At 37.7% G+C, this 12,551-nt stretch overlaps 1 protein-coding gene across 1 annotated transcript; it reads left to right on the plus strand.

Moving 5' to 3' along the window:
• Positions 1-8,034: 8,034 nt before the first annotated feature.
• On the plus strand, positions 8,035-8,877 carry LOC138909075 (uncharacterized). The gene is made up of 3 exons (XM_070200159.1): positions 8,035-8,091; positions 8,170-8,388; positions 8,452-8,877. Exons 1-3 carry the CDS (start codon positions 8,035-8,037, stop codon positions 8,875-8,877), a joined length of 702 nt encoding a protein of 233 aa, XP_070056260.1.
• The last annotated feature ends 3,674 nt before the right edge of the window (positions 8,878-12,551 follow it).

Raw genomic sequence — 12,551 nt, forward strand, 5'->3', positions numbered from 1 at the left:
TACTATTCTTTGTCAAAATTCAATCAATTCCAAAGCTAAAGAATGCTTTTAACTTAATTAAAAATAGCACACACTTCTGCTATTCCACTTTATTTTATATGATACTTATTTTTTTTTAATCTGTTTCCAAATTTTGACATATGAGTTTTATATATGAAAACTCGTTAATTTTGGCATATCTAATCTACCCTATTAATAACATGCACTTATATGATGACTTTGGCACATTGATAACACCGCCTCTGCGCTTAAAAAATGAAGTCCTTAACTTTTTCGTATGCTCTATACTCAGATAAATATTTATCATATTATGTAAAAATGCAACAGCACCTTTTATTGTTAAAGGGCGCACGACTTAGGTTCTCCGGCCACGGCTATATACGTAGAGTCAAAATTAGAAATTTATGGGTGATCTAAACTTGACATATATCTCAGCTCGTTTAGCTATTGAATTCTCAAATAAATATTTATAATATTTAATAAATTTTCTGATAATAAAATAAAATTTAAGCAAAAGTTACTAGATTCGTCCGACTCGTAAGTTATTGTAGCTCCGCCCTTGCGGCCACGGGCAAGGCACTGCTAGCATCGCCGGAGCGGCTGCCTCCACTGTTAGCGCTCGCTTTTATATGGTGAATTCCTTTAAGGACAAAAAGGAGACAAATTTGAAAACATGAAGAAATATATATATAGGAGTTGGGCAATAATGGAACTTGGAAGAAAATCCTATATAGCTGGGGCCACCATCCAAGTGGGTAATGGAAGCATGTGCCATCATATGGTGGTTGGCACTTATCTAGCCCCACATAAACTCATCACCTTTTCACCTCCAAACCTACCCTTCTTTTTCCATAGGCCAATTCATGAGTTGAAGTTTAATATACATTATCTAAACAAAAACTACTAAATTCACTTCCTCCGCCCTACCCTCCTCCAAAACGCAAACTCTAAATATTCTCTTGAAAATGTTACTCACTCTATTCTTTCGTCATTTATACTAAAAAATAAATACAATTCTGTAAAACTCTTATCATCTTTCATTTAATTTGGGACTGCAATTTTTTTCTGAAACAACACCACTTAATTCTCTTGATCATTCATTTTTAGTTTGTTTTAAAAGAGAATGATATACTTTTAAATTTTTAAAAATAATTTAACTTTACATTTATATTTTTCCCTTGATATTATGCTTTAATTTTATAAGATATTTCATACTAGCATATTTGATACCACAATTTTCAAAAATATTTGTTTTTTATGAAATTCGTATTTATTCAAACTACATCATATATATAAATTAAAACGGGTAAAGTAATATAAAACACACATTCTTTGTTTGAACACGTAATTCTCTTTTGATCATTTTAATACAAAACACACATTAAAGATAGATTCTCAAAAATCCCGTCCCCTTCCGCATCTTCTTCTCACCTCCCATTTTGATCCCCTCATTCACTTTTTCCTTCATATTCCCTTCACACACGTTCGTTCTTGATAATACCTATTACCTTCTCCCACCCCACCACCCTCTATATATCTCTCTCTTGTTATAAGTAGATTTTGTGTGTCAGAATTAAGTCAGAAAATCGATAGCTTTCTTTTGTCCTTGAGATCAAACAACAACAAGAAAGGAGGCCCCCTTTGTTTCAGAAGCATATCTTTTTATCTTCACCAAATAAAAGACCATTTTGTTTCTTTTTCAATCATTCCCATTTCCATTAAACCCTAAATTCTGCTTCTATGACTACTACTCCAAGAAGATATTTGCGTTTAAGCCGACGTTCAATCAAAACTAGATTTGCTTATCGGTTTCTTCGTGCTCTTAGAAAACTGAATAAGCAGAAAAAACCCAATTCAAATAGGGTAAAACAATATCATAGGGTAAAACTTGCTGCTTATGCTTCTATGGCCTCTGCGGTCGGGTCAAAGCGGGCTTGGAGTAGGGCCTTGCTTTGGAAGATCCGAAACCGAGGTCTGACCCGAACCCTGGTGAAGAAAAGAGTAGACGAAGAAAACCCTAGAGAAGAGACTGGATTTGGATGTACAAATGATCTGCGAAAGCTTGTACCAGGTGGTGAAGTAATGGATTTCTACAACTTGTTAGATGAAACTGCCGATTATATCAAGTGCCTTTCATCACAGGTACAGGTTATGAGAAATATTCTTGATCTATTTTCGCCATGAACCTAAGTATTATATTAGTAACAAGAACAAATATGGAAGTTACGTGCAGCTATGCCCAGGATAATGAAAATAGAATTGAGGCCATTACACATTTATCTCGCTGGAAAGACCCCACGTACGTACTGATCATGCATAGGACAAATATTTGTTAGTTGCAGTACCCATGATGAAATAAATCTTGTAACTATGCCTAATGTATTTATTATCTTGGTAAGGTCACGAATCATATTGTTTAATTATGTACATAAATATTTCAGTACTCTACTCTTATAGGGGTATCATTCATGGTTTTCTCCCTCTGTTGAGCTTTTTTTGTGTGTGTGCATATGTTTTTGTACTGTGATGCTCTTTTTTTGTTCTTATTATGTGAGTGTCATTTTGACTAATTTTCAAAGTTAAATTAGGTTAGCTCAACTCAATACTTTATAATTAAAATTTCGATATTCAGAAATTATACAAAAATACTATATAAGTTGCAATTCTTCTTATGTCAAATATAATAAAAATATATATTTTAAATTATTAGTCAAAGTTTACATAATTTACATTTTAAAAAAGAAAAGGGATACACATAATTTGGAAGGAATGGAGTATTTTTTATATATATTTGTTTTGTAGGGGTAGGGGTTATACGTGAAAGGAGGAGATGGGGCTGATGTTTGGGGTAGCTAGTGTTTTGTTCGGGGGGTGCAGACAGCAAATATTATGCAATTGAGATATGTCTATATATTGTTTATTACTGACTTATCTTAAGCGATAAGAGTTATGATTCAATCTGAAAACAGAAGACATAAGTTTAAAAGACATAATAATTGGAATTCTAACCTTGACTTAACCTAAGCTTTTATGTTTAATTGTTTTTTGTTTGATCTTTCGTAAAGTTAATTAGTTTTTGGATTTGTTATCTCCGGGTAAATATAGTTTGATAGCAAGTGTACAGTTCATGTTGCTGGATGAATGATGGGAGAGGTTCTTGGAAATTAGAGAAGATATTAGGCTGGGCCCTACTCTAATTGTTAGGGTAGTTAATATGACTCGTGCAAATGAATCAGAATATATAGCTAACAAGCAAAATTTTCTATTTTTCTAAAAAAATATTTTTGTTTTCTTTGGTTGAATTTCTAATCTTCTAATAACACCTTTATTATAACAAAACTATTCGGCATGGAAAAATTAATTTTCTCAAGATATAAAAAGAAAGGATTTAGCCTGTATTCGTTGGCAGTATAATGAAAATTTTACGCTACAATTTAACCTCATTTCAGATTACTAATTATACTTATTTCAGATTACTAATTATACTTATTATGAAAGTTACATGTAATGATGATAAAAACTTTTAACACTTTCAGTATGTCAAAGTTAAAGTTAAAAAAATGATGCAGTTGTGTTTCCATTACATATACAGAATGTTGCAAATAACAGGTCTACACTTTCTTTTTAGTAAACTAAAGTATTTATTTGCATGTTTGTTATTCTGTTATTATACTGGCTCTTTCCTGGTTCTTCTGTGGTTAAGGAAATTCTTTCCATTCCAGTAAGTCAGGGCTAATTTGGGTGATTGGGAAGGAAGAAGTTGCTGTCAAACCTGCCATTTTCTCTTTTCTTTAAACTCGTGGTTTGATGCTAATTGAGCAAATTCGTAACAAAGGAGAACTTACGTTCTACCGGAAGGAAGAAGGTGTCTAGCTAGTTTTTTTTTTAATTTTTAAATAACCATTTCGTATACATCCGGCATAGCGAAACCAAGAATTTAAATAATAATTTCCTCAGACCAAAAGGATTCAAAGTACAACTTATATATAAGTAAAAAAAATATCCCAAATATATAATTTTTCAATGAAGGGTTTTTTACTGAACCTCCTTGCACCCTTAATTCCGCCCCTGGCATCCAATGCTCGCAGTCTAATTAATTTAAATTTGTATTGCGTAGGATCCACTAAAAGGAAAGCTCTCGGGATTTTTTAATTATTCTTAGGGTTCGAACCTCTTCAGGTCCATGGATTTAATGGATATTGCGAATACAGTCACGAGTAATTTATCAAGCAATATTAGCAGATGTGCGAATAAAGTACAATTATCTTCCGTGTTTGGCAGTTATCTTATTCTTCTTCTGTCGTGTCCTCTATAAAATTGAGAACATCACTAATGAGACTTTCACCAGTGAAACTTAATCAAATTTTAACAATAGAGCGAATTTGTGAACTGTTACGAATTTGCTCAATTAGCATCTTATTAACTTTCATATAATTGCCCTTCCCTTTTCTCAAAGATCCTTAACGAACCAGCATAGCAATCGCCTTAAGTTTACGGAGGCCATAATTATACTAATTGCTTGTTCATCTAATACTAATAATATTTTTACGTCCTCCTTGTCTGAAATCAATTCCTAAATCTTTTAGTTATTTTAATATTTTATATACTCACACCAAATATATTCAGCTATTGCATAAGACCTGTGAGATAAAAGAATTTAGGAAAGATGAAGAAAAATTTGAGATTCCATGCAGAACGATTATCGTATATCGGTGGCTCAATCGACTGATAACCCCCCCCCCCCCCCCCCCCACACACACACACACACCAAGGGTAAAATTCTCTTTTTCGAATTTAGTTCACATCTTAAATTTATAATTGACTGATCATCTTCGTAAAGGAGCGAATGAAACAAAAATTTCATGTTTGGTTTTGAATTAGATAGGGAAACAAAAAACATTTTTCTTACAACTGTGGTTCAAGGATCACGATATCTTACCGTGGCCACTGGCCAAATTATAACATTGACCATTTCCAGAAAGAAAAGAAAACCCCGACCAAATTTAAAGGACTAGCTGAAGTTAGTTAATTTATCCTGCAATTATTATAGCATATCTTATGAAATTATATTTAATAAGTGGGCAATAAGCAACCCCACCCTTAAAAGAAGGTCCTTGCCTAAAACCCCGAATTAATGAAACCAAGTTGTTTACCCCAAAATTGGTTAACAACTAAATTTGTACGCAATTTAATTCAACACGAATAATTAAGAATATCAGATAAATGAAGTAGAGACAAAATAAATAATCAAACCAATCACAATGTTATGACCAAGCCTGAGCTTAGATTTAACAGTGACCTCGTCCTCGATTGGACACTCGGTTCAAGCCCAGTCGTGAATAAAGAACAGAACAAGTGAGCAAAATTTTTAACGGTAGCTAGAAGGAAAGAATAAACTTTTATTGCTTTGAATTGCGTGTTACAATGTGTCAGATCAAAAAAAAACTTCTTGTTAATATAGTAGGAGTATTTCAGTCCTAGTACTAGTCTAAACAAAGTAATAATCTTCTTTTCCCGGTAATTATTGATCCATAATTGATTCTGAACGAGATTCGCGCCGCATTGTCCGATTGAGGGCGATTATTAACCGTCCACCGCGTCTCCCGAGGTCTAGAAGCCATACCCGATCTGGGGTGCATCGCTTTACCACGTCCGATGTTGGATATATCGTTCATCCCTCCCGGGTCTCGACGGGTCTCTGTACCCGATTACAATCTCGCGGACCCGTGTTCCCCCTTCGTTCTTTCATCGGGGAGTCGGGGTAGATATTGCCCCCGATTTTACCTGCACACTGATAGTTCCCTCATTTTCCGGAGGGTAGATTTATCGGAGCGACGGGAAACAAAAAGTGAACCCCCAGTTCCTTCCTTCGTACATTATGACCGAGTTGTTGGGTCAACAAAATGTCACATCTCTCTGTCATTCTGACTTCGGACACGTATCAACCGCCGGTTAACTATCCTCGAATGCGAAACGTCACGCATTGAGTGTTCCCTCCTATAAAAACTCCGACCCTTTATCACTTCTCTACTTTCCGACTCCAAAACTCTTCGACTTACCCTCGACTTCTCTACTTGCCTTTAACTCCTTCAAATCTCCATACATTACTCCTTAGACCTTCATATCTTCATCATCAATCTTCATATATTCTCTTTGAATCTTCAACCCATATCTTCATATCTTTATCCCATCTTCAAATCTTCATATTTTTCTTCAAACCTTAATATTTTCAAGATCCGATGGCAAAATCTTCCAAATCCATGCCTCATCAAACCACTTCTTCATCTTCCAACCTGGCCACAGAAGCCGAGGTGACCATTCCTGAGGTGGCCCAGGAGCCTCCCTTGAAGAGCTTTATACCCGAGGGTTGCTCTATCGGGAACGACTTCAACGTCGAGAAGGCCTCCAGTCATCAGGACCGAGGCGAGGGAGCATCGAGGTACATATGCTCCGTTACTGAGAAAACACTGCCCACAGTCAGGATAGACTGTAACTGGGAGGGCAAGGAGGTGGTCGTTCCCGGGTCCAACGACGATATCAGCACTCACGTGGAGGGGTACTTCTTTGTCTACACTTACCCCTTCACACTCGCCACGGTGGACCCCATAGTCTCTGACTTCTGCAAAAGGTACGAGGTCTTCCTTAGGCAGATTCACCCGTCCTTTTGGAGGATCGTAATATTCCTCCGACACTTCATGAACAATACCGAAGCACCTCGATTCACCCTCGACCATTTTTTTCGTCTATATAGTCCCTGAATATTTTGAAGAGGGTTAATCAAGCTCGTTCATCGATCAAGCAAGGATCCGTTCTTGAGCATCGACGAGGATCGAGATCGGGGCTGGCAGGGGAGGTCCGTTCGGGTTAAGACCGAAGACCTCATCCCCTCCGAATTTCTACCATTCTCGGAGAAGTGGAACGCCTTCTGTAAGCCTTTTCCCTTTCGAGTATTTGGCATTCCCTTTTATTCTTTTTCTAATTGTATGTGTTTGTCGTTGTGCAGTGGTTCCCCAAGTTCCTAATGAAGTCTCTCGCTTCAAGGAGTGGATCGAGGGGATCTGTAAACAGATGCCATACACCGAGCGCGCACGGCGCAAGCTCTTGAAGGGCAAGTGGGAGGCCCGTTCCCATGGTGAGGTTCTCTCCCGAATGATTACGTTCATACTCTTGGTTTACACATCGTTCAGACTTCTTTCTTCTTACAGGTTTGCCCAAGACCACCGAGCTTAGGCCGTTAGATGAGGACGAGGATCTGTCCTTGCTTTCCAAACCCTCTGCTTCGGGGCAGCTCGGGGCTGCCGCAATAGAGGAGAAAAAGAAGAAGAAAAGGAAGTCGTTGGGCTCACCGAAAGCCAAGGTGAATAAGAAGAAGAGGGTGACCATCCGGTCCGAAAAAGCAAAAAGAGCACCAAGTCCAGGGTACCGGACTCTGATTCCCTCTATCGGCTCAGGGATTATCCCGAGGACGACGACCTTGAGTTCATTGCTCATGAGTCGACCCTCAATGAAGGGGAGCAGACAAAAACTGGGAAAGGTGATCACGTGGCCCATCCCCCTCTACCTCAGGAACTAGAGGGAGAGACGAAGGTTGCAACCACCCGAGAAGCCGCTCCCGTCCCGAAGAAGGTAGTTGGTGTCATTGACATTGAGGAGACACCGTCCTATACTAAGTCCATGCTTGAAGAGGCTCAAGAGGGCAAAGATAAATCAAACGAGACGGCGTTAGGCCCAGATGATGCTCTCAACACGTTTATTTACGGCATGGACATGGCCGCATTGGAGGACTTTTTCGGTCTTGGTCACCTGGAGGTCCCAAAAACGGATGTGTCATCAGGAGTAGGCAAGCCGAGCTCGAGCCCGAGGCTAGTGAAGCAGTTCCATGCTCCGAGCGTTGACCCCGACCATAAGAGAATGATCATTCTTACTATCCCTGAGGATGCCCGGGCCCTGTCTGCTCCTGTAGCTAGCTACAGGCACTGAACCAGCTAGGGTAGCTACCTTCATTTCCTGGTGACCGAGGAGGACTGGGAAAAGATGAACAAAGTAGGCACGTCAAGCCTCTTCAATGAGGCACAACAGGCACTGAACCGGGTAAGGCGTCTACCCTTCGTACCCCTTGTGAGTTTTGCTTAATTCTTGATATGTTCTAACGACTTTGTTGTTTTTCAGGCTTCAATGCTTCATCATGAAAGCTTTTTTAGGTCCTGCTTGGAGATCAGCCAGCTCGAGTTAGAGGTCAAAGAGAAAGTTCAGAAGGACATGTATATGGATCTTAGTGAACAACAAGACGAGGCCCTCAAGGACCTCCCAATTCTCCACGCCGAGCTGGAAAAAGCTCAGAATGAGGCCTCGTCCTTGATGGGGGAGCATGCCGACCTGGTCAAGAAGGTAAGGATATTTGAGGCTAAGAACGAGAAGTTACTCGTGGTGACTAACAATGAAACTTTGTAGGTCCAAAAGAAGGTAGACCTGATCAACCAGCTTCGGGATGAGATGAACGAGGTCAAAGCCATGACCGAGGCATGGAAGAGCAGGATGAACCTGCTGGGTTCGGAAAAAGAGGCTGTAAAAGAGGAGTTGGCATCAGCCAAGGACCAACTCCAGTTGGCAAAGAACAAGGTTGACAAATGGTCTCAGCTAAATGATGAACTCCGGGCACAGCTGAACTCGGACGTCACGGAACGGGATGCCCTCGGCCAAGAATATGCGGTGCTGAGGTCCAAATTAGAGGCAACTTATATTGATTCTTCTGACCTCGAGGAAATGCTGGCCCAGTATAAGGCTGATGTAGAGATAGTCGAGGCTTGCTTAAAGACGAAGATCGAGTACGTAAAGCGGCTATTCCGGAGAGAGACCTTCGAGGAGATCCATGCCTGAGGTTTTGACATGTCGGCTGAGATTGAGGAAGCCAAGAGACTCAAAGCCAAGGCAAAGGAACTTTATGAGCCTGAGGGTCCCGAAGGCTCCAAGGGTTCCAATGGTTCTGGTGACGAGTCGAGCCCCGGTGAAGACCAGGCGTAAATGCCTTATTTCATTTTTAGTTTTTCCTTGTATATTTTCTTTTTTGTTTATTTTGAGGCTGTTTTATCGTGCCTTTATAAATATTTTTTGGAATATAAAGTTTCCCCCTTTTGGCAATACCGTATCTTTACGCTCCAGCATCTATTTGCAATTTTTTATTTGCGTATTATTTTCAATGCCTTAGCATAAAATCAAATGTAGTCTAGAGCATCCGTTCTTCGGAGGCTCAAAATGGGACCCGATTTCGATGGCAACTCCGGGTTACTAGTGGATTTGAGATTTCGATAAAGCCAAAGGCCTTTAAGATACATAAGTGTCTTAGACAATATGTTTGCCAAGGGTAACCTTCTAATAGGTTTCGATTTTTCATAAGGTCCTTACTTTCTGAGTACGAATTTCGGACGTCTCCGAGCTGTTTTTAGGGCGTCAGTGGCCTTTCGTATTCGGGCACTACCTAATAGGCTTGGTGCCCCCAGGATTTTGTAGCCCGAGTCGTCCGAATTTTTACCGGTCGACAGTCCCCGATTAGGGGTAGCCCGTGGGCTTTACGATCCAGGATCGAAGAAGTGAAATGCGCAATAATAAAGTGTAATGGAAGTAAAGATTCCTTTCATTGTTTAACATGCAAGGTACATGATCGGAGGCGTATAAGCCTTGTGCCATGGCTAGAGTGGACTATATGGGCACGATTCGTATGACCGTTTGACCCTTACAATGAATCCTAACCACCAAGCCTTAGCGTTTGACATATAAAATTTTCTTTTCCCCTGCTAAAGATCTTAATCTAGGGTTAATGGCCCCCAGTATTCGAGGCTGAACTTGTGAGGGTTCAGATACTGTTGATTTGGTATAAACGATCATCAATTCTAATTTAAGGCAGGTCTTCAAAACTAAGGTAACACATTTTACTGTTGCCCCGTTAAAAACCTTGCCAAAACCCCCACTTCGGGACAAATTTTGTTCAAGGAAAAAAGAGTACAACAAACGGTATCTAGAAGGAAAGAATAAACTTTTATTACTTTGAATTGCATGTTACAATGTGTCAGATCAAAAAAAAACTTCCACTTTATATAGTAGGAAAGTTTCAGTCCCGGTATAAGTCTTAACAAGGTAAGAATCTTCTTTTTCTGGTAATTATTGATCCATAATTGATTCTGAACGAGATTCGTGCCGCATTGTTAGGTTGAGGGCAATTATTACGGCCCCTATCAGTCGTGCATAACCGTACCGCGTCTTCTGAGGTCTAGAAATCATACCCGATCCGGGGTGCGTCGTTTTACCGCATCCGATGTCGGATATATCATTCATCCTTCCCGGGTCTCGACGGGTCTCTGGCCCCGATTGTAATCTCGCGGACCCGTGTTCCCCCTTCGTTCTTTCATTGGGGAATTGGGGTAGACATTGCCCCGATTTTTACCCCCACACACAAGCTACCTCTATATCAAATGGCAAACTAATTTCTTAGAATTTTTCATATAATATTTCATGCTTGACATCCACTTGGTTCATGTTTCTTTCCACGAACCTATTACAATGTTCTAGGTTCATATTTCTTTCCATGAATAAAATTTTCAAATAATATCCACTTGGGGCAACGTATTTTCTTCTCACGGAAAATTTATTCCTTCTATATTAGAAATAAAAGGTAAAATACTCCGTTTTATGAAGAAGTTCAATGCATTTCACATTCCCTTTCTTTCTTTCTTTCTTTATATATATATATATATATATATATATATATATATATATATATATATATATATATATAGTAGGAAACATAAATGTGATGTCGCACTGTACAGAGTTAGACTTTATCTCAAACTAATAATTAGTGGTTTACATAGGTCGGGTTGGTTCAGATTTTTCAATTATCAAACCAAACCAATGGTGTCGGATTTTTAAATCTATAAACCAAATCAAACCAACAAAGTCGGGATTTTCAATCTCGAATTTTCTCGGATTTTTTGAATTTTTTCGGATTTCTGAGTTTTTTTCCGGTAAAGTCGTTATAGCACAAAATATATAACTTGTGCTCCAAATATTTCTTTAGTCCTAGTAAGATACAATTATATAATATATTTTTCAAGAAAATAACACAATAATATGAGATAAGTAATAGCATTATACTAAAATATTCAATAACAAAGATAATAAAATTGCATAAAGCAAATAGTGCTAATTAATAAGCCATAATAAAAATTAACATAATCTAAAAATACTATATAGGTCATACTAAAATAAGTATAGCTAATAAGTATTACACTAATTATATAACTAAGCGCCAAAGAAAAAGATAAACTAAGTTATGCATTTTCATTATAAATCAATGTAAAACTAAAAAAATAGATATCCAACACTATCATCATTCCTAGTGTTGAATTGAATTTCTTTTGTTAGCATTAGTATTGATTTGAACTTTGTTTGAGTTACTATATTTATGTGCTATAAATTTTGTTTCCCATTCAAGAATGTTAAGTCCAAACCTGAAATAATACATTAAAAGATAAAACTGTGAAAAAGTTTAATAAATATTCATAAATTATATTATAATAAATATTTATATGTATAAAATATTTTCAAAAATTATATAAATATACTATCGGGTTGGTTTGGTTTCGATTTGACTTTTTTTAGTTAAAACCAAACTAAACCAGTTATGGTCGGATGTTTTTTTCTAATAACAAACCAAATCAAACCAAATCACAATTGAATTTTTTTTTCCGATTTGACTTGGATTATCGGTTTTCTTTGTACACCCCTGTTTATAATGTTTCAATCCATTAAAAACGCATTTCTACTAGCTACCCAATGAGGTAAGAAATGCCGTGGAGTACTAATGTTTCACTTCCAACATAGAAAAAAAGAATTAGTAGGTAATTTCTTTCCTTTTGTTTAAATTTTGGTGGTAAAGTAATAGTAATAAATATTTATACTGGTAAGAAAAAATAAGTATCGGAAACGGATTGAAATAACACTTAATATTTGAAAAAAAAGAAGCATTTAATAGTACTGAAATGTTTGTCGTTAAAACTATTTATTGAATGATCCAGGGGAAGACCCTCTCTAGAGGTGTCTACGCCAAACAAATGGTGAGAAGTCGGCAAGGAAGGGAATGGCCCTTTTGTTTGATAGAAATTGACGAGTTTCACGTCCGACTTGTCGTCATTATATTTAGTCGAATAGCCTTCAAAAACATTCATGTCTCTAGTGAATGATTGTCCCAGAAATTGGACCACCTACCCCCCTTCTAAATTGAGCTCAGATTTAGCACTCGTTATATAACTTCAGTAGACCCAAATTAAATTATGAACTCACTAATCTTGGATTCCTTTCACTTGGTGTGAATGTACGTCTCTCTTATCAGCTAAATAATTGTAAATTATGTTTAGCCGTATTAGTGTGGTCCAGCTTCTGATCTTGAAAATCTTTTCGGTCCGTCCGCGAATTAAACTATATACTATATTTGACTTATATATATCGACAGTGTAATGAATTTCTAGTCGCTTTTATGAATCCATTCTTTGTTACTG

This window comes from Nicotiana tomentosiformis, chromosome 1, assembly GCF_000390325.3.
Source record: "Nicotiana tomentosiformis chromosome 1, ASM39032v3, whole genome shotgun sequence".
In the NCBI taxonomy this organism is placed as follows: Eukaryota; Viridiplantae; Streptophyta; class Magnoliopsida; order Solanales; family Solanaceae; genus Nicotiana; species Nicotiana tomentosiformis.